This window comes from Syngnathus leptorhynchus, chromosome 13 (genome assembly GCF_054491065.1).
Source record: "Syngnathus leptorhynchus isolate UIUO chromosome 13, UIUO_Slep, whole genome shotgun sequence".
Lineage (NCBI taxonomy): Eukaryota > Metazoa > Chordata > Actinopteri > Syngnathiformes > Syngnathidae > Syngnathus > Syngnathus leptorhynchus.
Window position 1 is genome coordinate 3405771 of NC_141207.1, and position 26258 is coordinate 3432028.

A 26258-nucleotide genomic window follows, 5' to 3' on the forward strand; every position below is an offset into this window, starting at 1 on the left:
TGTTAATTTGTTATTTTGTTATATTGTGAATGGCGGTCCGATCATTACTGTGTAGTAGTTGAGTCGGTCGGTTGCGTCGCATCACGTTTTACGTGTATAGACGATCTACGTAATAGTCCGTAGTAAGTGCGTGGAAGAAAAGCTTCTCCCACTGGCTGCCATGAGCGAGATACTCGGCGACACTTTCTGTTCCCGTGACCGATTGCCGTGTCCGGAATAGTCGAGGATTCGGCGTCATCGCAACCCGCTTGCTCTCGTTTATGGTTACATTTGTGCCCCTTGTGAAACGTAGCTGCTGGCCTTTTGAGGCTAGCTGGCTAGTTGACTGACGGACGCGGCGGCCAGCTGCTCGGACAGCGCGGCGGTACACTAACGTTAGCAAACAAGCTAATTAGGATTACCGTCTTGACGGTCAAATAGCGCTCGGGTGTTTAACGATCACGCTTACGCGGCAACATGAAGATAACTGTGGATTTCGAGGAATGTTTGAAGGACTCCCCTCGGTTCAGGTGAGCGATGACAACTGTGTGAGTGTGCGTGCGTGAATTTCCATTTCTCCTTCAATGTTTATTTGACAAACGTATCATGCTAGTTTTATGGAGAGCAGTATTATACTGCAAGCGGCCGCATTACTATTTTGGTCTCTCAAGAAAGCTGATGCCAGCCGAGGAAAAAAAAAAAACTCACGAAGTAATATCGTCGGAAGTGGGGGTCTCTTTAATGCCGATCAATTATGTCGAGGACCTGCAGTTTTTAATGTGGATTATTATAATACTCTTTCGGGACTTGAATGCCTTGTATTGATATCCTCACAGGATATCATAGTCACAATTGAATAGACGCCACCCTGTGCATTATTACCACTTCTTTTGTATTTCCATTCGACTATCGGATTCCCACAAGTCGCCATTCAAGTCTTTATGGCATTGATTGTGTATGACGTCATCCGATTTGATCAGGGTGTAATCGTTGCATGATGACTGGACACATTTCACAGCCCCAATGAGTTTCGGAGTGTGTGAAAGGCAACCATAAGTCTCTTTCAAATGTTGATCTTCTGCTCTAAACGTCCACATTTACTCTCGTTTTCCATTTTCCCAGACATCTGAGAAAACGCCTCTTGCGTTCCTTTCTCGACCTTATTTTGTGATGCACCAACATCCTCTCTTCTCATACAAATGAGGAACAGATGTTAAAGAGTCATTTGTTGAGCACAAGAGTGTCTTGAGCTGTTGGAATTGTTTGAGTTGCTGGTCAAAACTAGTGTGATCGGTGCAGCATGTCTTAATTCTTCAATTCCCTTTTAAAGCAACTTTTTCAACACTTAAGAACATAAAATGCAGAATGGATCATATCAGTTAGTTTAATCTTGTCATTAGTGACCATTGATTTGATAAGTCAAAGCTACTAGACTTAGGTCCGCTGGGTCATTGTTTATCACAAACTGACAGAGTAATGAACTCAAACCTGTAAACGTACACCACTGAACATCAGATACTTCTCTGTTCTTAATGTGTGAAAGTGTAATTGTAAGTAAAGTTGAATCAAAAGTTGCGTACAATCCATTGCTGGATGCAGGTTCATGGACTTGTTTTTTTTGCGGATTCAAAAATAGAAATTAAAAACAAAAGAAGTTTTGTTTCGATTGAGGCCTTGGTATTTTAACAACACCATCGTCTGAGATGCCTGACATGCTTGTAGGCTGACTCATCGTTTTTCCTAGGTACAGATTATTGATTGAGTGTTGTGGTGTTTGGATTAAAGAAATAATTAAAAAGATTAGAGAAATAATTGAGCTTTTAAGCATCTTTAATGGCTTTAATAAAAATAATGTTTTTTAAATTTGCCATCAACTGTCATTACAGCTCATTAATTGTTGACATAAATGTGCTGTTGTCGACACTCTCCAATCTGTAGCTTCAATGTCATGCTAATGTATTTCCCAGAATGCTGTGCAGTCATTACCACATTCATCCAGGGCTTGTGACCTTTTGGCCATGTAGTAAAGTCATCACTGCAGGTCTATCACGTGTGGATGAATCACAGATTATTTCCAAACCGTTTCCACTCTTTTTCCACCGTCCCCCAACCCCAACGTCTTTTGCCCAGAGAAGAGGATAAAGCAGGAGAGAATGGATGAAAACTTGATCCATACACCCGTATAGTGGAGCAGCGTTTATTCACACAACTGTTTTCCATTTTAGTGTTTGCTTTCAACATTGCGCCAGAGAATATGGACCCCCCCCCCAAAGCGAGAGGCTTTTTTTTCCAAGTGGTAATTTGGCACAAACGTCTTCTTTTTTTTTTGCACATACCCTCATTTTCCATATCCATCATTGGAGCTGTCTATGTGCATAAACCATGTGTCATTTTTCTCAACTTAACTTGACAAATTTATAAGATGCATGAAGTAGGTTACATGCTTTGCTGTCTTGATTACAATGAGTATGGAAATGTATAGTTTGGTTTCAATTTTTACACTCGCGTGATGGTGCATATTACAACGACAGCTGTCGAGTCAGCAGGTGACAAGCACTGAACCTGTACGCGGTGAGCAGTACGCAAATTGCCATAGATGAGCGTCACTTGGGAGGCAAGCAGTGCGCTTGTTAGCATGCTCGCCCTATTGCTTTCTGATTTAATTAAGCTGCGGGCCATTTCCTTTTAATTAGCATTTGTTATGGCCATTAAAAGTGGGGGACTGACAGGTTTCTTGCTGGTGTCATCTTACAACTTTGAGGGAAAACGTGGCGACAATGTCACCAGGCTGCTCTAAATGTTCACCCCTTTTAAGAAAATGTTGTTGATGTTGCGTAAGCCTCCATTGGTGTGTTCTACAACAGCGGGACACCTCGCCAAAGAACCGCTGCTCCACTTTCAAACAATTACAGGATCTCCGTCATAGCATTGCGCTCAACCCATTCTCTGCATTTCTATCGACAATAACCAAGTTATACTGTTGATTGTTTTTTTTTTTTTTTCTATTTATTTTTGCTACAGACTCTGTCACTATAATGTAGTGGACTTCCTGTCACCAATGTACAGCGAACCCCTGCTAATCTCAGGGGTGAAAGAATGAACCCTGCTTCAAATAGTCTAAAAACACAAATATGTTGTTGTTGTTTTTTTCAAATATTTTTTATTTTTGATAGCATCACATACATTACCTAGCAACACCTACCTCCAAATGTTCTCATTTTTGCTCTCCAATTACAACAACATATAGTAGGGCTACCCAATGGTAGTTTATTAAAAAAATACAATGTACTGCTTTAAGAGGCATCAAATTTGTGTTTTACGCAATTAGTCTGGGGCCCTGTGAGTGCACATGGTAGGTAGGCTGCAATTCTGACATGAATTTAATACTAGAAGCAGGGGATGACTCAGTTTTACTCGCTGCCCTACAAACCTTTGCGCGGAAAACTTGGCAGCACAAAAGCAAGTACAGTAATTTTTTTATAGGTAGCTTATTTTTGTTATGGATTTAATACAACTGACTAGTGGGGCTGTTTGTTTTAAATTGCGTAACGATTTTAAGAAGGAAGGCCCATCCTTACTGTGGAGAAATACCTTTTCAGTGAGAACAGGGATCTAAACATTCCTTGAGTGCTGATTTGGCCTTTTCTTTGCTCATGCGGTTTTGCATTTTCCTTTCGATGGGATAGTGACTACAACAAACCACACCTCAGTCTTTATCTAGCCCTAGCGTCAACCTCACTACCCAACTTTTTAACCACAATGTCTTGCTTCTCACTTTTGTTTTGTCTTGGACAAAAATGTTCGAGTAGAAGACAGAAGACATTTCTGAAATGGAAATTTAACCTCACATACATCCCAAAGTTTAATGTTGAGTTTATTGTAATGAAATTAAAACAAAGTGATTGTGTGCCTCGTGGCAACTTCCATGACTTTTTTTCTTAGTTTTTGTTTTGCCAGAACCAGACGTCAGATGATTTGCCAAAAGTGCTTTTCACTTGAAGCAAAATACCTGCATCTCTCGCCTTTCTTCACAGCAGCATGTGGGCTCTCCGCGGATGGCTGCTTATTGATGCCACTTTGAAAAGATGTGATAAGCTTGTGTGTGCACAACTATTTTGAGAATATATATATATAAAAACATCTTTAATGTTGACATATATTTGAAGACACAATCCACTTATGTTTTCTTGTCAAAGGTTAAAAAAATGTTAATTACATCTGTTCTATCAGCAACGCAATCTGAGCGCCCCAACTTCCATCCCAGTGTCGTTTGCAGTTTACTTTGGTACAATATTAATATCACCGAGTCCATTATAGGCTACTATACACCACTTGACCACTAGTCAATTTGACTCGAGTCTCCGATAGGAATGGGCCTATCTGATCATCTAGAATCATGATTATGAGGCGGTTCGGATTATGAATGAATACGTATATTAATATTTCCAAGTAGCAACTAAACGTAGTTGGCCAAATTAATTGATTTGCAAGTTTCTACTAGTTCGATGGGTATTGTTTGGAATGTCTACTGACAGACTACAGCTTTACTTGCTGCATGTTTTTCACATTAAATACACATAATAGCTGTTTTGCCTACATTCCTGGGCAGCAGTACATTCACAAGCTTTGAGGTAATTGTCATGTTGTCCTTGGTTGAACAATGGCCGCAGTATGTTTGTGGTCTCAAACTGTTCACATTTAACATGCAGAAAAATTCTCGTAGACGGTAGTATTTTTACGGTTTCTGCAGTAAAAGCAGAGCGCTACCCGAGATGTCCTCTCGTACTTTGTTTGACGTGATGCCAGATGATGTTGTTGGCGGCTATTGATGTGACTCAAGGGACAAACAACAAACATCTGTCCCATTGCTGTTAGAGTAGGGTGTTGCTTTTAATCCTTCTGCCCAATTTCACGGAAACACCCTTTGCGTTTCTGTCAAGCACCGTCGCTGACATCATGCATTTATTTCTTCAACAATCCCATGCCTTGAGGAGGACAAATGATACATAAAAGATAGAAAATTCAACAAATCAAATGTATCACAACTGAGCAATAAGTAAATCAATGATTTATTTATTTATTTTTTATATTTCTTCTGCAGAGCCACCATAGAGGAGGTGGAGGGGGATGTGTGCGAGTTGGAATCGAAGCTCGACAAAGTGAGTACCATGTTTATCGATCATATTTTGTTTATTATTGTTCATTTAAGCATTGTACTCACCAATATTTTTGAAACCGAGCACTACTTCTTGGGTACTGATGAATGCAAAGGGCAATGAGTTTCACATGCACTCCTGAGGTTAAAGGTCATACATGTCAATGACAGGCTGTTTGCTGACTGCAAATCATTTTTAATAGTGTTTGTCTAATACAATAAATGCTGTTGTCATAACTAAACAATAGCACTTTTTTCCTCCCCTCATCATTTTATTTATTTTTTCTTTTTCACTGTAATACTTCTGTAATATTTTTGTCTCCTCCCCATATATAAGAGAATTATATTTACCAAGAGATCTTGGGCCCAAACTATTCATGGTCATTGTTGCTGGATTTATGAGAGTGTTCCCACTCCCACCCCTGGTCTTCTCAAAATCCCACCTCTGTGACAGCCCAGACAGCCCAGCCTTTACTTCCTTTCTTGCTATAAAGAGGAAGGATCTACTGGAGAGTGGGAGTGTCTCTTACAAGTTGTGTGTGTTTGGGTGTGTGAGTGTGTTGATGGGTGGAGTTTTTAAAAAGCCACACATCCATGTAGCAACACACTTAAAACAAGACAATACAAAAGGATTACATTCCCATAATTGTTTGTGAATTCTCCCGAGTCACTTTAATTTTCTCCCTGGTCACTACTCTGTTCATTCTTTATCCCTGTGAGTGTCTTGATGCAGTACGTTGCAAACCATTTATTTGTACAAAAAATGGATGGATGAATGTTGAGTTGTTGTTTTTTAATTTGGGCTCAGACATCTCCGTGGGAGGGAACAGTGTATAGCCAGGCCCGGTTTATGTTTACATAACCTAAAACTAGCTGTGTTTTAGGTTATGTAAACCTAGAAGGTTTAAAAGGAAAGTGACTCAGAAGGTCAACAAGTTCCTTTTTTTATTTGAAGAGGCTAACGGTGCCTTCGATTCCTACTTGACACCACGTTACCTCGTCTTCATAGCATGCTTTTTTGATGTTATCTTTCTTTAGCTGGTGAAGTTGTGCATTGGGATGATAGATGCTGGGAAAGCTTACAATGCTGCCAACAAACAGTTTGTCAACGGGATCCGGGAGCTCGCTTTGCAATCTACCAAAGATGAAGTCATCGAGGTAAATACATAGTCTGACTCACACCTCTTTTGTGTGCTTTCAAAATAAAGCTCTATTCCAAGGTGGAGTTGCTTGACTTGATTCAGCAACAAACATTCAAACCCATGTTAAGTTCACAAAAATCCCAAATTAATGTGGAGTTAAAAAAAAAAAAAGGTTAAGATGTTAGGCCATGATTGTATGTCATCTTAACAGATTTTTTTTTAACCTTTTGTCTCCACAGTCCAGTCTTTCAAAGTTTGCAGAAAGCCTTCAAGAAATGATCAACTATCACACGGTAGGTTCCTCCATGTGAAACGGGATGTGCTCTCAGTGTTTGAATCCCCTTGTTGACAGCTGGCTGATGACAAAACCCATCTGGTATGGCAGTCTGTGGCTTCGACGCTGGCCACGTCAGCTGATTCTCAAACGTGGTTGTTACCACTTAGCGATCTTTTCGCACATGATCTGAAACAGTACTTTGTTTGATAGTGCTAGGCTATCCTAACCACACTGCTCAGATTGTCCTCTCTGCTTTCCAAATGACATAGAATTCATAATAAGGGTGAAGTGCCTGTGAGAAATCGCTGCCTATTAGCATTTGACTAAATACAAAGCGTCACAATGGCCAAAAATCTTGTTTGGCAAGTCACAAAGTAGCTTTCCAATAGGAGTGTTCTAATCAGTGTTTTATGCTAATTGCTCAATACAGATTACGACGACATGGAAAAACTACATTTAAAAAAATAATTTTAGAGCTGCACATAATGATTATTTGAATAAATCATTATTTTTAATTGATTGATGGATGAGCTTGAAAAAATCCTGTTATTATTAATAATCGCCACACTGCATTCGCTATTTTGAAGCTTTTGCATATCTCTCCAAGCTGTAAGTGATCTTTTTTTTGGGTGATTGGCAATATAAGGCATTGATTGACTTATGCCATCAACTTGTGACTTTCTTCAAGAACTGTTTATCTTGTTTCATACATACAACCATTGTTCATCTAATTGGCAATGATCTTTTACCGCACAGATACTGTTCGATCAGGCCCAGAGATCAATCAAGACCCAGCTTCAAACATTTGTTAAAGAGTGAGTATTAAAACAATAATGATTTATGTAAGAAATGGAGATGAGTTACTTTGCATTCTGAAGCCAAATCACATACATTATATGAGAGGGAAGAGAGAAAGTATACAATAAGAGTGGATGGAGGATGCCAAATTATTTACCATAAACATATATATTTTTGAAACAGAGACTTACTTCCAAATATAGCATTCAGGTGGGCTTGTTTTTTGAAGAAGCAGTGAGGCATTAACCCTAGTTAATTAGATTTTGTGGGAATTAGCCTGTTTTTGCCCCCGGCTCACCAAGGCTTAACACCCACATCAGTAGTCACAGTGCTTCTGAGATCGAGCAAGAAAATACGTTTCTCCACAATTACCCACTGCCTTACAGTATTCGAATATGACTTCATCTCTCTAAGCCAAGAGACGAGAGAACAGAGGTGATACACAAGAATTTTTCGTGGGTGCACCGCAGACACTCTGAACCACACGGCCTCGTTTGCATAATGAAAGATGCAAAATATTTCATTTTGTGTAATCAATCCTTGCTGTGGATCAAAATGAATGACAACTTGGCTTCTTTTGAAGATTCACTTACATCCACCAAGACACTTTGGCAAAACTACTTCACACTCTGTCTGTTTGTGCACCTTATCAATTGCCAGTGACCTGCGCAAGTTTAAAGAAGCCAAGAAGCAATTTGACAAAGTGAGTGAAGAAAAGGATGCAGCGCTGATCAAAAATGCTCAGGCTCCCCGCAACAAGCAACACGAAGTGGAAGAGGCGACCAACATCCTCACTGCCACGCGCAAATGCTTCCGACACATTGTGCTCGACTATGTTTTACAGGTAGGTCAAATGTATTCATCAATATATTTGTTTGAAGCTTTCATTTGAGGAAATTAGATTTTTTTTTTTTTTTTTTTAACGGACAAAAGTGGAGGCAAACATGTTTCTTTCACGACGAATTGTAAAATGCTGCACCAGCGGTCATAAATTTGAACTGAAAGCCTAATTTGCTGAGTCAGGGTTTAACATGCTGATGTGGTACAAGGAAGAATGAACCGCAGATGTGTTTGAACCCACTAAATACAAAGTAATACACGCTAGCTACCACGTGATAAGGATTCAGCTAAAGTTGTAGCAGTACTATTATTAGAGATGAATCGTGCGACAGATGTAGTGTGGAGATGTATACATGGAGTTATTGATCAATTTCAATAAAATAGGCGAACAACATGTAAAAGAGGAAGTGAAGAATAGAACGTGCATGAATCGCCTCACAGCTAAGAAGCCCCTGAGGCAAGAATCAGAAGCAAAAAAAAAAAAAAAGCCAATAGGTTTGGTAGTATGCTCCTTTGGATCTCTGCATGCTTGCTCTTTGAAGACAAAGCTTAGCTCTGACAGTTTTTCTTGCCTTTTTGTCTGCGTATTGGAAATCTATGTGGCAAGTTGCTGGCACAGCAGAAAGAAATGTTCCGTTTATGGGTCTTGTAGGAAACATTAAAGACTTGGAATTTAGCTTTCCTGCTGTTTTTGTGACATTTAATGTCATTATACATTGCACAGTCTTCAGTGACATCCAACAGAGAGAGAGAAGTTGTAAGCCTGGCACGTTTAGGAATGACATTTGTCTTTTGTGCAGTATAAATTTCTCTCCATGAAGCGACCCCATTTAATTATTGACAACTGTTAAATTAATCATGGTACTGTTAGGAACAAATATAACCTCATAAAACATGTTTACTGGGTTAGTGTACCAATCTCTATTCTAAACTTCATCACCCTGAAATGAAGACTAAGTTGCATTTATTTAATCTATTACAATAAATTCATCAAGAATGTTTAAATCTGGTGAAGTTGCAGTCCATTTGCAGCTGTTAATTGGAGATCAAGATGAGTTTGGAAAAGACTTGCAACGCTATGAAAAAATAATTGTACAATAAAAATTCTAAAATAAAAATAAAAAAGCCAGGTTGGGGCACATGAGGATAGGAGCTATACAGTGAAACCAAGACAAGGCTTAGAAGAATTAGAAGCTACTGGTGACAACTGCCATCATACAGAGCTCCCCCTTGTGTCAGTCCAAGGAACCTTTGGTCGTGTTCATGTTTAGTACTTTGTGGCCTCCTTCACAACTTTTATTTATCGAATTCGTTTTGCAGATTAATGTGCTGCAGTCCAAGCGAAGATCGGAAATCCTAAAATCTGTAAGTACGGTCTCCTACACTGTTTGATGATTCAGAGTGACTCAGCTGGTTTTGCTCAATGTATCATGACTGTCCTCGCCCATAGATGCTGTCCTTCATGTATGCCCACCTGACCTTTTTTCACCAAGGCTATGACCTCTTCAGTGAGTTACAGCCACTAATGAAACAGCTCGGAGGACAGGTACCGCATATGTGCATACACTACATACCAGATTATGAAACCTTTACGTTGCTCTTACAATGATTATAAAATTAGGTACAGGTAATATTTCCTGCAGAGATAGCGGAATCCCCCTCTCAACCTTTCCTGTACAGTTTATTAAATAGTTGGCATAGCAATGGATGAAAACTGCAACATGAAAAAAAAACAATATTCTTGTCAGTTAAATGTAATACTTCAAGTGTGTACCACGTATCACATGCAAACCTTGAGCTATCCGTAGTGAAGCAGCAGACTCACTATAAAAAATGTTTACCTTGTGGTGTATAAACATTCATTATTATGTTTGGAGGGGAATTTGTAGTTTCATTATAAGAGCATTTCAGTTTGCGGACTCATTAACATTTTGTCTTAGGCAGAGACTGCTTTATGGTTCTTAAAAATGTGAGGTCCATTATTTGAAGGAATTATTCTCTATGAAGTGAATCTGTGTGTTCTATTATAAACAACCCCTCCCCCTTAGCCCATGTGTGACTCTGAGATGGTGATCAGAATGAGGAAGAAGGCAGCCAGAAATCCCGAGATGCATTTTTCCCACCGTCAGTCTCACTTGAGTTTCGAGTCAGCTGAGAGAATGCGGTGGAGAAACCCAAGAATCTTCTTGAAGCCTTGTGGTTTGTTAGTGGGTGGTTCTGAGGCTATGTCAGGGATTGAAAAATCCAAATGAGATGTAATTTTTCTGAAAGTGTGGAGGGGGCAATTTACAGAAGAAGAAGAATGTAGTGGAGTGCGTTTGTTAAAAGAAGCACGGAGCAAATAGAGAAGACTTATGAGTGAATTCTGAACGGTGCAAACAACATTCCTTTAAACTGGAGTGGTGAGACAATGTTGTTGTTTTTTTTTTTATCATGTGCTGAAATTGCAACCGTCCTTCTCAAGAGTATCAAGAAAATAGAAACTTTTGTTGACACATCTAGGACAGGATGAGAGGCGGAGTTTAATCTCTCATAGTGATCGACGCAGAAGGAACAGGCACATATGGAAACACGTGGCTTCAACAGTCAAAGGACAGAAGAGGAAAATTAGGAGAGGAAAAAAAAATTCAACCATGAAGCGTAACCCTGCTGAGTGAATCTGGAAGGCTGCATACACACTTAGATCTGTATTAAAGTGACAAGGGATAGAGAATCCACATCCAAACAGCGGGAAGCAAGGACAAGAGGATTAACTCTTTTTCTATCATGAAACTGAAGAAGGTTGAGCGGCTGTGCAGGGAGGTGTGGAGGAGCTGTCAACAGGTTTGTTGTCAATGGATAAACAAGAGCAGGAAAATGATACTACAAACTTGAAATATTACTCCTAATTCTATTTATGGGTTATTGTGGATGGGTGAGGAAACGAGTCAAGTAAATAAATATACCTGTGAATTTTTATGAATTACTTCTTTGTAAGATATCTTTTAAATTCAGCGTGGTTATTATGAGAATGCTTTGTAAACATAAAATGTAAGTCACTTTCTGAAAGGTTTGTGGGGAGCTTTACGTGTTGTTGAATGAAATGTATGGAGATAGACAATCGGGACTGGACTGGACTTGTTGTTATGGTTGTGACAGCCGGAAAATATTTCCCATCTGATGCTATCATACTGCTCCTCTGCCGTCCACCCATTTCCTGCCCAAAACAAAGAAAAAGGCTCAGCTCCCCCAGAAACAAAGCATCTTTTTCAACCAAATATATTTTTTAAACACCAGATAGCTGCATATTCTTCGTATCTTCCTCCACATTAACATTATATGACATTAAAGTACCCTTCTCCCCCTAAAATAAAAATGCTTCTTCCTTCTATTTTTTTTGTGAAGGGGATTCTCTGCCAAAACAAGCAATTTTCATTCTCACATAATATTTCAAAATAATTCACACAAATGTTGATTAAAATAAATTTAAAAGTCTCTTCCCACCTTCTGTTCATTCTGCTCTCTTTGCCCATCGACTTATAGCCGGGGAATATTTTTTTTTCTCTTGTCCTCATTTTTAAGTTTTTTCTTTGCACCAAATTATGAATAGACTCAAACCTCAACGCCTTGAAGCTAACTGGCACATTTGTGGCATCCCTTATGAAAGCAGGCATTTGTTGCTTTCGTCTCCAATCAGAGGATCATTTGTTTTTTTTCCCATGAATATAATGTTGACTTGGAAAGTTGAAGAGAATCATTCATTTTCCACCTGATCTCACACAAGATGACCCCTTCTACAGATGGGTTAGTTTTGTTTGCTGGAATCAAAAGGGAATATCAATTTTCTATTGCAATGCAATGCAATGTTGAATATGGCCAGGTGGTTTAGCATGTCTGACTAATCTGTTGTCCTCGGCAGTTGGACCAGCTGGTTGTGGATGCTGCCAAAGAGAAGCGGGACATGGAGCAAAAACACTCCACCATCCAGCAAAAGGTACAGATTGGTCTAAAAAGATGGCCCTGACGTAATCAAAACAATTCAAAGCCTAGACTTTGTATTGACTTGACACCTAAATTATGTAAAACCATATTATTTTTTTCTGAGTATATACTACATTTACCAATAAGATCTTTTAAATGCAAAATCTAAAGGAAATAAGTTGTCTAAAGCTGAAAGTAGTGATACGAGACAAGATGTCAGCCACTCACCGTACTGTACACCGAGGTCACGGAGGTCGTACTGCACTCTCAGGTGTGTGTAATGTGATACCACTAGATGAGCTCAACCACACACCAATGCATTATTAAATGTTGACAGTAAATAGCATAACATTTAAGTGGGTCACATACTAATGCTCTACTGTGATAGGCCTTCTAGTTATATTCTGTACATATCCTCATTACTCTACAAAAAGTACACACACGTAGCGATCTGTCTGGTTGTGTATGGTTGTTTGTGAGACGAGGTATATATTTTCATGTATTGTCATTTTCATCCTGTGCTTGTCGTCTTGGCTCATTAGTTGTGTTGTTTGCATATCCACTCTTTTTTTTTTTTAATGCAAGGTCGTGTTTGTACCTTAACATCCTCTCTCCTCCTCTTTCAAATACTATCTGCCTGCTTGTCTGTCTGGCTGCCAACTAGCACTTCGTCGTCTCTATCTACTCTACCATCCTAACTAAATGTCTGATCCTCTTTTTCCCAATTTCTTCTTCTACTTACCTCAGGCTGCTTTACAGGTAAGCACTGTTTGCTTACCTTTTTGCTACCTTTGGCTTCCATTCTGTGGACTACGATTTGTTTCTTGGACAAAAAAAATAGAAATTCTTAAAGACAGGGACTTTAGTAGACCACAAGCATCAACAGAAGATTTTTGTATTTCATAATTTTATCATATGATCATCAAAACTGATTTATAAGTGATAACATTTTATTCATAGATTTAATGCCTTTCAATCAATTAACAGTTTAATTTGGCATTATTATTGGAACCCATTTTCAAACAACTTTGATGATACACATTCAGTTAGAGATTACTTGTCTATAACTGTGATTTTTTTCCTTCACGTCTACACATTTCTCTACTCACAGCCATTGTTTTCTGAATCATTCTCACTGTGTGCACTACTCACCTATGACACTACGGCCACAAGGGAAAAGAGCATGACTGCTTTCACAACAGATTTCCACAGCTTGTCGTGAGGAAAGGCTGAGTGTGTAGCTGCTAAGCTCAGTGGCACATAAATGTTTGATGACTTAGCACAGCTCCCTTTAATATCGGATCTCCAACACACACACACACACACACACACACACACACACACACACACACACACACACACACACACACACACACACACACACACACACACACACACACGGAAAAGACAAAAATGGGCACACAGGTGACCTTCTGAGCGTAAGGCCTCGATAGGAAAAGCAGGAGCCGCTGTGACAGATACAAACACACAGCCAAAGGAGGATTTATATTTGTTTAGGAAATGGATATGCTGCTTGGAAATACCTCACTCAAGCTTTAGATTCAGACGCTTTTATGACCCCATAAGGATATTGAAAAATAAGCTTTCGCCCACTTGAGTGGATTGTTGATAATGAAGATTTTCAGTCGTTTCCACTATGTTTGGTATCTGGTGAGTGAGCCTGTTCTGTGCATTTGTGTGCATCTCTGTAGATATTTGATTTTGAGCTGTTGATATATTTGTTTCTGGCTTACATTCAGCTTTATTTTTTTTTCTATTAGCAGCAAATCTTTGTTAGGGCCAAGAAGTCCATGTTTCTTTTCTTTTTGCTGTGTGATGTTTAGGAGGTGACGGCGTTCAACTCAGACCACCGAACCTTTTGTGCTTGGAGGTCATCCTCCGTACGTAGTATCACTGCATTGATTTCTGTTTGGTTTCCGTTTTCTAACCCAACATTTCGCCATCTCGCCTTTGTCATACTAACCAACCAAGACCGCATTGCAATTTGTGTGTGTCTGATTTTGCCCTTTCTTTTTAAAGCGTGCTACACATAATACACACGTGTAGATGTTTTCATTTTGTGGTGTGTTTTGTTGTGATGCCCCATCGTTGATGCCCTTCAACTGTGAAGCCCTGTCATCGTATTGAAGTCAACAACAGTGTGGCATAGTGCACATCATGCATTTTTTTTTTTGGGGTCTCAATAATGCTCGAGTTACAATTGTCATCAAGATGCGAATGGGAGAAGGACTTTAACTCTTGCCTTCTTCTTCGGTATCTTTGTTGTGCGCCCAAAAATAAACCCCAGTTGTTCTTGTGTGTTTCACGTGGACCGACCGTGGTATTCATTCATCCATCCATGTGCATGTTATGAAATGGTGGTTTGACTGGGCTGTCAGAGTTGCAACATATTTTATATCTCTTTCTTGGAGTGAACTTTTCAGATGAGAAACCTACTCCAAGTGTCAATTCTGATGATGTCACAGCCAGCGATACATTTGTCCCTGAAGTGTAGCTTACCTTAGCTGTAATTGCTCGACAGATCACTTGTCCTTGATGTAAAGTGAGTCCGCAAGGATATACGTAACTCACACACACGTCGCAGTCGTCCCAGTGTTCAGTGTAATTTGAAGCGGATAAGCTTGAGGGGTTTTATCACAGTGTAACAATAGATCACTGAGGTAGTTGAAGTTAAGTCCCATGACAACACATCGGATTGTTTGACAGCAAAAGTTGCTTAGCAATAACATTTGAAAATAGTGGATTTTGGATTGTGTCTTATTGTTTAGTTCTCCTCATTTTTTGTCTTATTTAGTTTTCCTAATTTGTGCTATTCATCACTTCCTTTTCCTCCCTCTGTAGGACTTCTCAACGGACGACACCAAGTTGGAATACAATGTGGATGCAGAAAATGGCATCGCCATGGAAGGTTATCTTTTTAAGAGGGCTAGCAATGCCTTCAAGACCTGGAATAGGTATGACAGGACCCGCTTCAGATAACATGAATTTCAGAGTAGGGAGGGGAGACGAGGCTTGATTTGGATCTCCATGAATGAAGAGATATATAAATAATTGATAACTGATATTTTAGTTGGTTTACAGTAGAGTGAACATGATCATGGGACCACAGCATTCATTAAAAAAAAAAAAAAAACCAAATAATATCAAAATCAATTTGCAATTGTCTCTAAAAACAGAGTGAATCCAACAAAGGTATAGATTTTCCCTGCTCACAATCATGTGATCTCTTTTCAGACGGTGGTTTTCCATTCAAAACAATCAGCTGGTTTACCAGAAGAAATTCAAGGTATGCCCAGTGGCTCCCATAGCACCAACCTCAACCAGTAGACTTTCATATCTGTTGCTTATTAGGTTTCTTGTGAAAGAGAATAATTCTGATAATTTTGTAGAAAAAAAAACATGGATACATATTATAAAAATGAATATATTTAAAGTATGGTCTGCTTTGGATGTCGCCCCAGGACAACCCGACGGTGGTGGTGGAAGACCTGAGGCTATGCACAGTCAAACACTGTGAAGACTTAGAGCGACGCTTCTGTTTCGAGGTGGTCTCACCCACCAAGTAAGTACACACACACAAATGCCCTGTACACACATAAATCAGTCTATGGAACAGCCACGCCCACGCACATTATGCAGGCAGCAGTTGTATGACCTTGCGTTTCCCAACAGGAGCTGCATGATGCAAGCAGACTCTGAGAAGCTGCGACAGGCGTGGATCAAAGCGGTCCACAACAGCATCGCCACTGCCTTTCGTGACAAGGGAGATGACAATGAGGTAAAAAAATAAAATAAAATAATCAAGGCTTAAGTTTCAGTAAGGAGCATTGAGTGTTTTTTTTGGGGGGGGGTTTAACATCACAGAAGCCGGACAGCAAGACTTCCACGCCAATGGGGAGCAGCTTAGATTCTGGTGGGGAGCCCAAGGAGAAATCGCTAAAAGGGGAAAGTGCCCTGCAGAAAGTCATCGCCATCCCGGGCAACGCTTGTTGCTGTGACTGCGGCCAGCCAGATCCACGCTGGGCCAGCATCAATCTAGGCATCACTCTTTGTATCCAGTGCTCTGGAATTCACAGGTAAAAACTATTGTGATTTTCACACTTCTAATCATGATGTGATTTGAAGTTTTGTGGTGACAAAATGTTCATCTCAAGGGGTTTCTGAGATCATCTTACACGCTTTGAGTTGATAACACGAAATATGGAAAAATGGATCTTCCTGTCCTTCAAGAACAGTAACAAAGGACCAATTCTAATCAACCTTGTGTCAATATTTCTTCATCTGCAGGAGTCTGGGAGTTCATTTCTCAAAGGTCCGGTCACTAACTTTGGATTCATGGGAGCCGGAACTGCTTAAGGTAAACGTGGTTGATGTTCTTAAACTAATGCACGCTTCCATAACATCAAATACTTTCAATTCATTTGCAATTAAGCTTTCTTTCGTTCTTATTTTATGATGTTTAACAAGTGCTTGCAGGTCAAGCCAAAAATGTTTCTCTCTCTTTTCACCCATCTTTCACAGCTAATGTGCGAACTTGGAAATGGAGTTATTAACCAGATATATGAGGCACGGCGAGAGGAACTGGGATCAAGAAAACCACAGCCAGGAGACCCAAGGTATACTTTTATTTGAGTCTAAGTTTTATATTCTTTTGTTATGAAGAGTCATCCAATATAATTATTTCAATCTATATCTAGCCAATATCGGTAAACAACTTTTGAGAGAGTCAAAACCTCTGAGTTATTTATTTGCTCTCCCCCTTTTCATTTGAGCAGACATGAAGTCGAGGCCTACATCAAGGCCAAGTATGTGGATCGCAGGTTTGTACGCAAGCCATCTGACGAGGAACTTCGCTGCAAGGTGGTGTCCCTCAGCAAACAGGAGAAAAGACTTAGCAGCAGCTCCGAGCACCTGCCCCCGAGACCGCCGCCACCCACCCCCAAACTCCGACCTAGTTCGAACACTTCAGGACAATCAGGTGAGTGAATGAAACCACGCATCCTTGGGTAGGCAAGAATGAAACATTTTGGGCATGTCTTCAACCTTATTTGAGTGTAGCGAGGGTAGCGGGTGACAGAAATGATGACACAAGCACAACATCTTAAGAGTCACTCTTCCTTCCCTCATCGCAGCCTGTCCTATTCCCCCTTTGCGCTCGCTGTGCTTTTTCCGCACTGTTGTGAACAAGCCTTTTGGCATAGTGTATGTTCTCTGTGAACAGCATATGTCTAAGCTCTGTTTGCCTGCCATTGCCTCTTGTAGTCTGTGTCTGAGCTGCTAGTGGAACTATTTCTGCCTTCACGCTTCCTCTCACTCTCCTCTCTTTGCTTCTTTGTTCTTTGTCACATGTTGCCCCCCCCCCCCCCCCCCTCCTCCCCCTGGCTGTTCTTTGCTACCGGACTAATACCTGCTCCACCCGCCAACCTTAAATCGCCCTTCCCACCCATCCTGCCTCTCAATACCCCCGCGCAACCCGATACCCCATTCCCCAAACGCCATCATCCCTTTGCAAAGCTGCTGCCGGTGGCTCGGAGGCCCGGCGGGACTCTCTCTTCTGTCCTGACGAGCTTCATTCACTCTTCTCCTACTTTGACAACTCCTCCAAGCTCAGGAGCAGTAAGTATTCAATGTTAATGTTTGGCCTGCTTCTCCATCCCATTTGGTCCATTTGGCTCTTGCTAATTGGAGGCTGTGATCCTAACAAACCCTTCATCTTCTCACCTTCTCCTCCCTCATCCAGACTCTACTAATAGTGGGTTTCTTTGTGTGTTGTCTTTTTCCCGGGGGCAGGCAATGATGTACTGACACAGTTGTGGTTCCTTGATTAATATACACTGTCTTCATGTTGTTGTGCTGTACAGAGATGATTGGTGGGATTTCTCCTCATGCATCCCATCTAATATATATAAGGAATGATATCAAGAATAATGAATACTGTATACTATTTTATTCAAAAGCACAAAAATAGCACAAAGTGATAGTTTAATCAGTACTACATCAACAAAAAATTGCAAATGAATAATAATAATAATAATATTCAAAAAATCATTTTATTGAGACAATACTCAGTTCAAATCTTAAAAGCAGGGTAACAGGGTAAAATGTATTGGTATTATTAATACTGAAGTTATGAAAGAAACAAATGAGTTCATCAAACAAACAACAAATGTTCAGATTGTTTACATCCATATTCTTCATTGATGGTCTTTTTCTCTTCTGCAGTCAAAAGTGCAGACAGTGGAATCCAGCATAGTGCTGATGGCAGCAGGGAGATGCTGGCCACCACTCCCTCTAGTGGTAGTTTGGCAGATGGAGGTAAAAACAAAACAAAACATGCAGTCAGTCTTTTCATATACTTGTCAATCAATAATAATAATAAAATATTATTATTATAATAATAAACTAAATTAAAGCCATATCCACACTAATTTGGCTTTGAAAAACATGTTTAATATCAGTTTGTGGATGTCTTAAGATGCTTTCACTCATTCAGTTTAAAAGCTGTAAATGCCAATTATTATTTTTTTTGTCATTCACACACATTCACACAAGACCCCTACACCATCAGCGACTCCCCCTGTAAATGCCAATATTTTGTCTTGATTATGAAGATGTTGCTGAGACTCCACCCATGCCCATGGCAGCCACCACCATCACCTTGCCTCCACCATCACCTTGTAAGGAGACAGTGTTCTACGAGCCCAAGGAGTACAGTTCGGGTCTTCAGCTCTACTGGGCTTCGTGCGCCTGCAGTCTACCTGACATGGCCGAGGCGCTGGCCCATGGAGCTCAAGTTAACTGGGTCAACATGGAAGACGACAAGAAAACACCGCTCATCATGGCCGTGCGGGGGGTAGGACATATATATCAATCTATTTTGCCTTTAGATTTGGATCTTATTTCACTCATGTTTCATTCCAGGGCTCATTGGTGACCTGCGAGTTTCTGCTGCAAAACGCGGCGAACGTGAATCAGCAGGATGCTCAAGGTCGAGGACCTCTGCACCACGCCACCATGCTGGGACGCACAGGGTTGGTTATCAACACTCTTTAACCATGAAACTTTAGAACATGGTACATTTAATTTGTCACTTTCAGGCAAGTGTGTTTATTCTTGAAAAGAGGAGCCAATCAGAATGCTGCAGACATTGAGGAGAAAACACCGCTGGCCATGGCTGTGGAAGCAGCCAATGCAGACATTGTTACATTGTGAGTATCATTTTTCATGTCTCTGTGAATGCACAAGGATCCACCACAAGGTGGCACTATATGATCACATTCATCTCATTTGTTATCTGTTGCTCGGATTATTGCAGAGACACAATATTTCATCTCTCATCCGTAAAGCCACCGAAAGTAGATTATTGATAGATTGATCTGATAAGAATATTTCTCCTGTCATTTGGTTTTCTTCTCTCCCTGCTCCGTAGGCTGCGGCTGGCCAAGATGAACGAGGAGATGCGCGAGGCGGAGGGACCCTACAGCCAGTCAGGTCAATATAACGCCAACAGCCCAACTGAGATGCAGTATAGGAAGTGTATGCAGGAGTTTATCAGTCTGCAGCTGGCTGACAGCTAAATGCGTAGTACGAGGGGGGTCACAAAAACAGGCTCAGCCTGGGGGGGGGGAAATACAGAGGCCTGCTTGTACAGTATTTTTTTTTAGGAGGCGCATTTTTAACAGTTTTATGGTCATCATAAATCACTGGAGTTTTTTTTCATTTGCGTCTTACAAATTGGAATTCTTGTCAGGACGTGGAAAATGATCTCTGTCAATGACGAGCGGCGTATTCTGTTTCAACATAGGAAACTCAACATTGTGCTCCAATATTTACGAATGAAAAGCTGCTCTAGGATAGTAGATCGAGTGCATCCTCCCTTTAAATTCCAGGAGACCACACTTTCTGATTTTAGTCACATGCGAAAGTACTACAATACATTTTCTGCTAAGTCTCTACCACAATATTGAATATATTCACTTCAATCTTTGGGCAAATGATGCCCATTTAGTTTATAAAGTAGTGTATTATACTCTATACTAGGGTGTTATTTTTTTAAGTGTGGATTCACCTGAATTCCTTTTAGTATCTTTGCAACTAGTGAATTGTCTCTTAAACTTCCAATGCCACTTTGTTGTTGAATGTCCCCCCAAAACATGAAGCATCTTTCTGTTACCATGTTAATATGCAACAATCTTGATGTCTTAGTATTTTGTTTTTGGGCAATTCTGTAGTGTATGCACTTCAAACGCGTATCGAAAAATCTTTTGTGCTCGAGATTGAACAAGCAGGTTTGACCGATGTTGTTGGACCAAAGTTTTGCAAGTAATGAACTTGATATTATGGTCGGTGTCCAAAGCCTGGAGCATTTGTGTATGCTCGTTCAATGTTATGGCAGGAAATCCAGAATTGTACAAAATGACTTATGGTGGTGATTATTGTTTGGTTTTTCATGCAAATTAGCACAGATATTTAGCTTTTGAAGGTGATGGTGAGAAGATGGTGGCATTAGAGGGAGGGGGCTGTGGAATTGTGTACATAAGAGTGAGTTGTAGAAATGTACCACATTTTCATCTGGTGTTGCTGCTCTACACAGCCCCAAATATTTGGACAGAGCACAAGCACTTTGATTAAAGGAGCAGTGTGTAGGATGATGGAGTGGCCCCCCAACTCACACACACATGGGCCTACTTTTCTCTAAATCCTTTTTCTCAAACAACAGAAATAGATGAACACTCAGTCAAGTCTCACACTTTTTTCATCTTGAGGTTACAAATGGTGCCAAACTTTCATCCCAATATTTGACTAGAATTGGACATTTATGATTGTTAGTGATTGCCAACGGTACATTCAAACTAGTTTTGTTGCTTTCATAAAATGGAGGACCCCCAGGGTCAAATATACTCCAATAAGCTTTAAATATGCTTTGTGAATCAGTTGTTGTAGTTTTTGACTACTTCCCCCACCATCACTACTCTACACACTGGCCCTTTAAATGATCATGACCCAGCAGCGCCCTCTGGTGCTTTTTAGGGAACTGCTGGACTGTTGAATGCCTTTGCACGTTGCTTTTGATTTATATTTGAAAGAAGAAATCATTTGTCACTTTTTGGAATGTTTATGGACCTACGATGAGAGAAAATAGTAAGTATTTACTTGGTGTGAGCTGTTAACAAAAACAACTTTGCTTGCAATCAGTAAAGCTGTATGATTACAACTTCACAAACTGTCACTTTTGGAAGAAAAAAAATGTATTTTTATGAGTGGCAAATGAAGAGCTTTTGGTTTGTTTCAGTCAGTGTAAATTCCCACTCCAGAGTTTGTGCCTTTTTTTTTGTGTTTGCTTCTTTCTTGTCCCACCAACTGTATTTGTTGTCAATACAAGACTGCACTTTAAATACAAATACAGTTGCTAATAATAAGCTAACTTCTTGTGTATACGTGAGTGTCTGCTTGCTTCTCGCTTCTTCTGCTCCATCTTTTTTGTCTCTCTGGACCTCGTTTCTCTTTTGTATGTCCAGCCACGCCGGCGCTCTGACAGGTATGGCTGACGTTTCTTCTTTTCCCTTCTGCTTCTTCTAAATGTGACGCATTACGATATGATATTGCCAAAAAGTGCACATAGTGACCCAAGTAAGGAGATGATCTCAGAGTGGAAGGAACAATCTCATGTGTGCTTTAGATGACATTGGCAAAACTTTCCACTCAAAATGGCTCCTACTCAGCTAAATGTCTGACTTACTGTTCAATTTCCCGCATCGGTCCATGTGACTTTTTCATCCTTGGGACCCATAAAAAACGTTTTCATTGAGGTGTACATGCATGCAAATGTTTTTTTTTTTCTTTAAGCCAGGTTGTTTGTTCTTCACAAGATTAATCACAAACAGCGATTCCACAAAGGCCTACAGTAAATCAGTCGTCATCAATCTGTCATTTGTTTTCAAATTCATTTCAAGTTGCGTGTCATTTAGTTTCACACATTTGATCATGTGTATACTGAATTTCTAATGTTTGTATCCTCATTCATTTATCTTCAAATTTATTGAGATGCTTTTACTGTATCCAACTGATGACCATCTTGCTCATGGGTGTCAAACTCTGGCCAGTGGGCCAAATTTGGACCAAAGTCTCATTATATTTGGCCCTCAAAGACAAATTGTGCATTGACTTTGTGTCAATACTAAAATTGCAAATTGTCTTCACTTTTAAAAGATCGAGACGTTACTAGCAATTTTTATTACCATTAATCTTTTCAAAAATTTGAACAGTTCTTACTAGTCTCTGATTTCAAAACTAGTTATTGATCAGTTTGTTGTGCAGCCTATACTGTGTATATAATATGAGATACATACATTTATTTGAATTGACAGTCATAATAAAAATGAGTTTGACACCCCTGATCTAGTTGTTGATGCATAGTTCCATCCTTACTTTCTCTTATACAAATATCCTAAATATGCAAACATAGGATTTGATGTTTTTTCAATTTTTATCCTATTTATTTGGTTTTCTTTTGCATGTTGCAGGAGATGAAACCTACCAGGACATTTTCCAGGACTTCACCCACATGGCCTCCAACGACCCAGAAAAGCTGAACCGCTACCAGCACTATGACCCACAGAGACCTTGATGATGATGACCCCTATGCCCCGAGCCTAATTTCTGATATCCAATTGGACTTGGCGATGCCTGCTTATAAAAAAAAAGGCTGCGCGTTAAAGTGAAGGACCAATGTTGGGCGACAACTTTAAAGTCAAGCAAGTAAAAGGGTACCACATGTCAGTCAGCTCCCTCGCGTCACCTGTTTTCTTATTCGAGGCCTTAGTTGGACCTTTTTTATCAATCTTTTACTTTAATTTGCACAAACCTATGTCTTACATGACCACCAGTATTGACCTCAAGGTAAGACGTGTGTGTGTGTGTGTGTGTGTGTGTGTGTGTGTGTGTGTGTGTGTGTGTGTGTGTGTGTGTGTGTGTGTGTGTGTGTGTGTGTGTGTGTGTGTGTGTGTGTACAGTCTTATATGTGTGTGTCAACATGTTCTAGATGAATTTATTGACATATTTTTGTGTAGTGGTGAATGCCAGTGAGGCAGTCTACCCAATGTTTGCTGATGAAAATAGCATCCAGCTTGACATGATTGTTCATTTTTAAACACTTGTAAAGAACCTTAATTACAGTTTATGCACATCCTCTTTGTTTTTAGTCAGTTATTTTATGATTGTCAGAATTTCAACGCAATTTTCTGTACTTTATCATTGTGGTGAGTTGTCCACTCGTCTGATTGGTTTTGAACACTTTTAACTGAAAGTTTTGCAATGCAATGTGAAGTCTGAGTAGAAAAAAAAGCTCCCTGTTCGATGTTCTTTCACTTCATGTAAAATGCAAAGATAAATTGGGATGAAAACAAAAATATGTATACTGTACATAAACATTGAAATTGTTGACTGGTACTTGAATGAAATTTTGGTATATTCTCTCTACCATTTACTCTTGTAGTCCTTTTTATATTGTCCATGTGTGGCACTGTATTATTAGTATTATTATCGCTGAAATTCAATACATATAAACTGATAAGTCAATTGTGTTGCTTTGTGTGTGAAGAACAACTTTAGTTCCCAAGTGAAATATGACTTGCTATTATGTCAGGTGCAAAACACACATTTAAAAAGATAGTGGAAAAAACAGTGGAAATGTACACGTTGTCGCACAAATGATGCATGTTGAATGGAAGGAACAAATTACCTCGACAGAATTTTTAATAGGAGATTCATGCAAGCATGTGCTCTTGGTTGGCATGTGTGTTGGCCCACACACACACTCACTCACGCACACACACACACACGCTCGCACTATGGGCTTGGTTCTGGTTGTTTTCCAGGAAGTTTGCGGTGTGCTCGCCTGTGGTGAAATGAAGGGCCACCACAGGAGATGTTCCCCTCCATAAAAATATGTTGGAGTCCAGAGCTGACTGACCTCAAAACTTCCACTTCATGTTTGTAATGGTTGGATGAAATTATTATAATTTTTTTATTAGATTCAAGTTTTATAATTTTGGTTGATGTATTTATATACACAGCTAACATAAGTATGACAATGTTACTGAAACCTATTTTTATATAAAAGAATCCCAAAACATGATGTACATTTTTACAACATCAAGGTAATGTTCACAAGTTAAAGGTTTTTAAAGAGAATCTGATTACATTTTTTTCAAATTTTTGTGATAGATGTCCTTTAAACCCCAAAAAATGGTAGGAGAAATGTGTCAATTGTTCAACTTTCAGTGTTCTGGAGGTGCTTTGAGCCGAGAATCCAAACAATCAAATCTGTGCTATGAATAAATACATTTAGTGTTCTTGTACTTTGTGGCACATCATTATTATTATTATTATTACTATGTGATCCGTCTGGATCATTTCAACCTGCAGCCATTTGCAATCCACCTTTTTCCAACAGGCATTTTGCCATTGTTCCAGATGTGCCGTGAAGCTGTATACAACACTGTGGAAACTTTTTTGCTCTGCTTCTCCTGTGATGACAGAAAGGAGATTTAAACACACACAAATTAAGACTCACATTCATTGGATGGAAGTAAGTCAAGTAAATGCTTTCAGGTGTTGTGGGTCCATGTCTTTATTGGTCATTGGATATTGTCCCCCGACGCCACTTTAACCTGGGAACTGGGAACTCTACTCAGCCAGTCGAGCCATACTGCAATAACCTGGTTCATTAGCACCATCTAGTGGACAATAGTATGAAAAACATGCAGCAACAGAAAAGCAAGAACAGGTAAAAAGTACCTTGTGATTTGACCAAAATGTCACTGCTGCTTTGATGAAACATGTTCAAGCAAAAATATTCATATATTTTTATTACCAGCTCCATGAAGCTATTTTGTTACTTACCGTTGGCCATTCATTTACTAAAAAGTGCCTATATGGCAATTTTTCAAAATAAAAGTCTGAAAAAGTTGTGCTGTACATGGTCTCTTTCCTGCTAATAAAGAACAACAACTTCTATCCATGGTCTTTTTATATGTGGCATGCTGTGAGGTTCATGACTGGGGAGGCACTGACATCACCCCCCCGGTAAAATTTGTCCGACACTAGTGATGTGCATTCTAGTTCTTTTAAATGAACTGAATCTTTGAAATCAGTTCACTCAAAAGATTCGTTCAAACGAATCGTTCAATGAATGGTGTGGGTACCATTCAATGATCCTTTTATTATTTTTATTTTTTTTAATGAATCAAATCATCAAAAATCATGGTCAAAGCTTCACGGAAAGTGAAAAGTGCCACACCCGCCCTCACCCCCACTTTCTGATTGGCTGGTTTATCTGTGACGTCACACGGACACTCCATTAGGTACACCGCCATTTTCAGGTGTACCTAATCACAGGCCACTTCATTAGGGAAAAATCATGGTCAAAATTTAAATGAAAGTGAAAAGTGCCACACCCAAACAACCCCCCACTTTCTGATTGGCTGGTTGATCTGTGACGTCACAAGGACACTCCATTAGGTACACCGCCATTTTCAGGTGTACCTAATCACAGGCCACTTCATTAGGGAAAAATCATGGTCAAAATTTAAATGAAAGTGAAAAGTGCCACACCCAAACAACCCCCCACTTTCTGATTGGCTGGTTTATCTGTGACGTCACACGGACACTCCATTAGGTACACCGCCATTTTCAGGTGTACCTAATCACAGGCCACTTCATTAGGGAAAAATCATGGTCAAAATTTAAATGAAAGTGAAAAGTGCCACACCCAAACAACCCCCCACTTTCTGATTGGCTGGTTGATCTGTGACGTCACAAGGACACTCCATTAGGTACACCGCCATTTTGAGGTGTACCTAATCACAGGCCACTTCATTAGGGAAAAATCATGGTCAAAATTTAAATGAAAGTGAAAAGTGCCACACCCAAACAACCCCCCACTTTCTGATTGGCTGGTTGATCTGTGACGTCACACGGACACTCCATTAGGTACACCGCCATTTTGAGGTGTACCTAATCACAGGCCACTTCATTAGGGAAAAATCATGGTCAAAATTTAAATGAAAGTGAAAAGTGCCACACC

General features: G+C 39.8%; 1 protein-coding gene across 3 annotated transcripts; it reads left to right on the forward strand.

Moving 5' to 3' along the window:
• The first annotated feature begins 85 nt into the window (after positions 1-85).
• LOC147046951 (arf-GAP with coiled-coil, ANK repeat and PH domain-containing protein 2-like) lies at positions 86-24415 on the forward strand. Of its 3 annotated transcripts, XM_085928690.1 has the most exons (26): positions 86-509; positions 5081-5138; positions 6173-6292; positions 6516-6569; positions 7310-7368; positions 8012-8195; positions 9512-9556; positions 9642-9737; positions 12090-12164; positions 12899-12910; positions 13996-14052; positions 15014-15126; positions 15407-15458; positions 15634-15734; positions 15845-15950; positions 16037-16248; positions 16460-16529; positions 16694-16788; positions 16948-17150; positions 17687-17788; positions 18395-18487; positions 18784-19025; positions 19094-19203; positions 19270-19380; positions 19602-19663; positions 22696-24415. In XM_085928690.1, exons 1-26 carry the CDS (start codon positions 457-459, stop codon positions 22797-22799), a joined length of 2589 nt encoding a protein of 862 aa, XP_085784816.1. In that variant the 5' UTR covers positions 86-456; the 3' UTR covers positions 22800-24415. The 3 variants fall into 3 exon arrangements, with proteins under 3 accessions (XP_085784816.1, XP_085784815.1, XP_085784814.1); XM_085928689.1 differs by lacking the exons at positions 12899-12910; positions 13996-14052 and having other exon boundaries at positions 88-509; positions 22696-24414; XM_085928688.1 differs by lacking the exons at positions 12899-12910; positions 13996-14052; positions 17687-17788 and having other exon boundaries at positions 89-509; positions 22696-24412.
• Positions 24416-26258: the final 1843 nt, after the last annotated feature.

Bases quoted from the DNA above. Each gene is read 5' to 3' on its own strand.
- LOC147046951 (XM_085928690.1), top strand. From the start codon at position 457: ATGAAGATAACTGTGGATTTCGAGGAATGTTTGAAGGACTCCCCTCGG. The intron at 15,735-15,844 runs GTAAGTACACAC...GTTTCCCAACAG, and splicing joins GAGGTGGTCTCACCCACCAA to GAGCTGCATGATGCAAGCAG. The intron at 17,151-17,686 runs GTGAGTGAATGA...CCCTTTGCAAAG, and splicing joins GAACACTTCAGGACAATCAG to CTGCTGCCGGTGGCTCGGAG.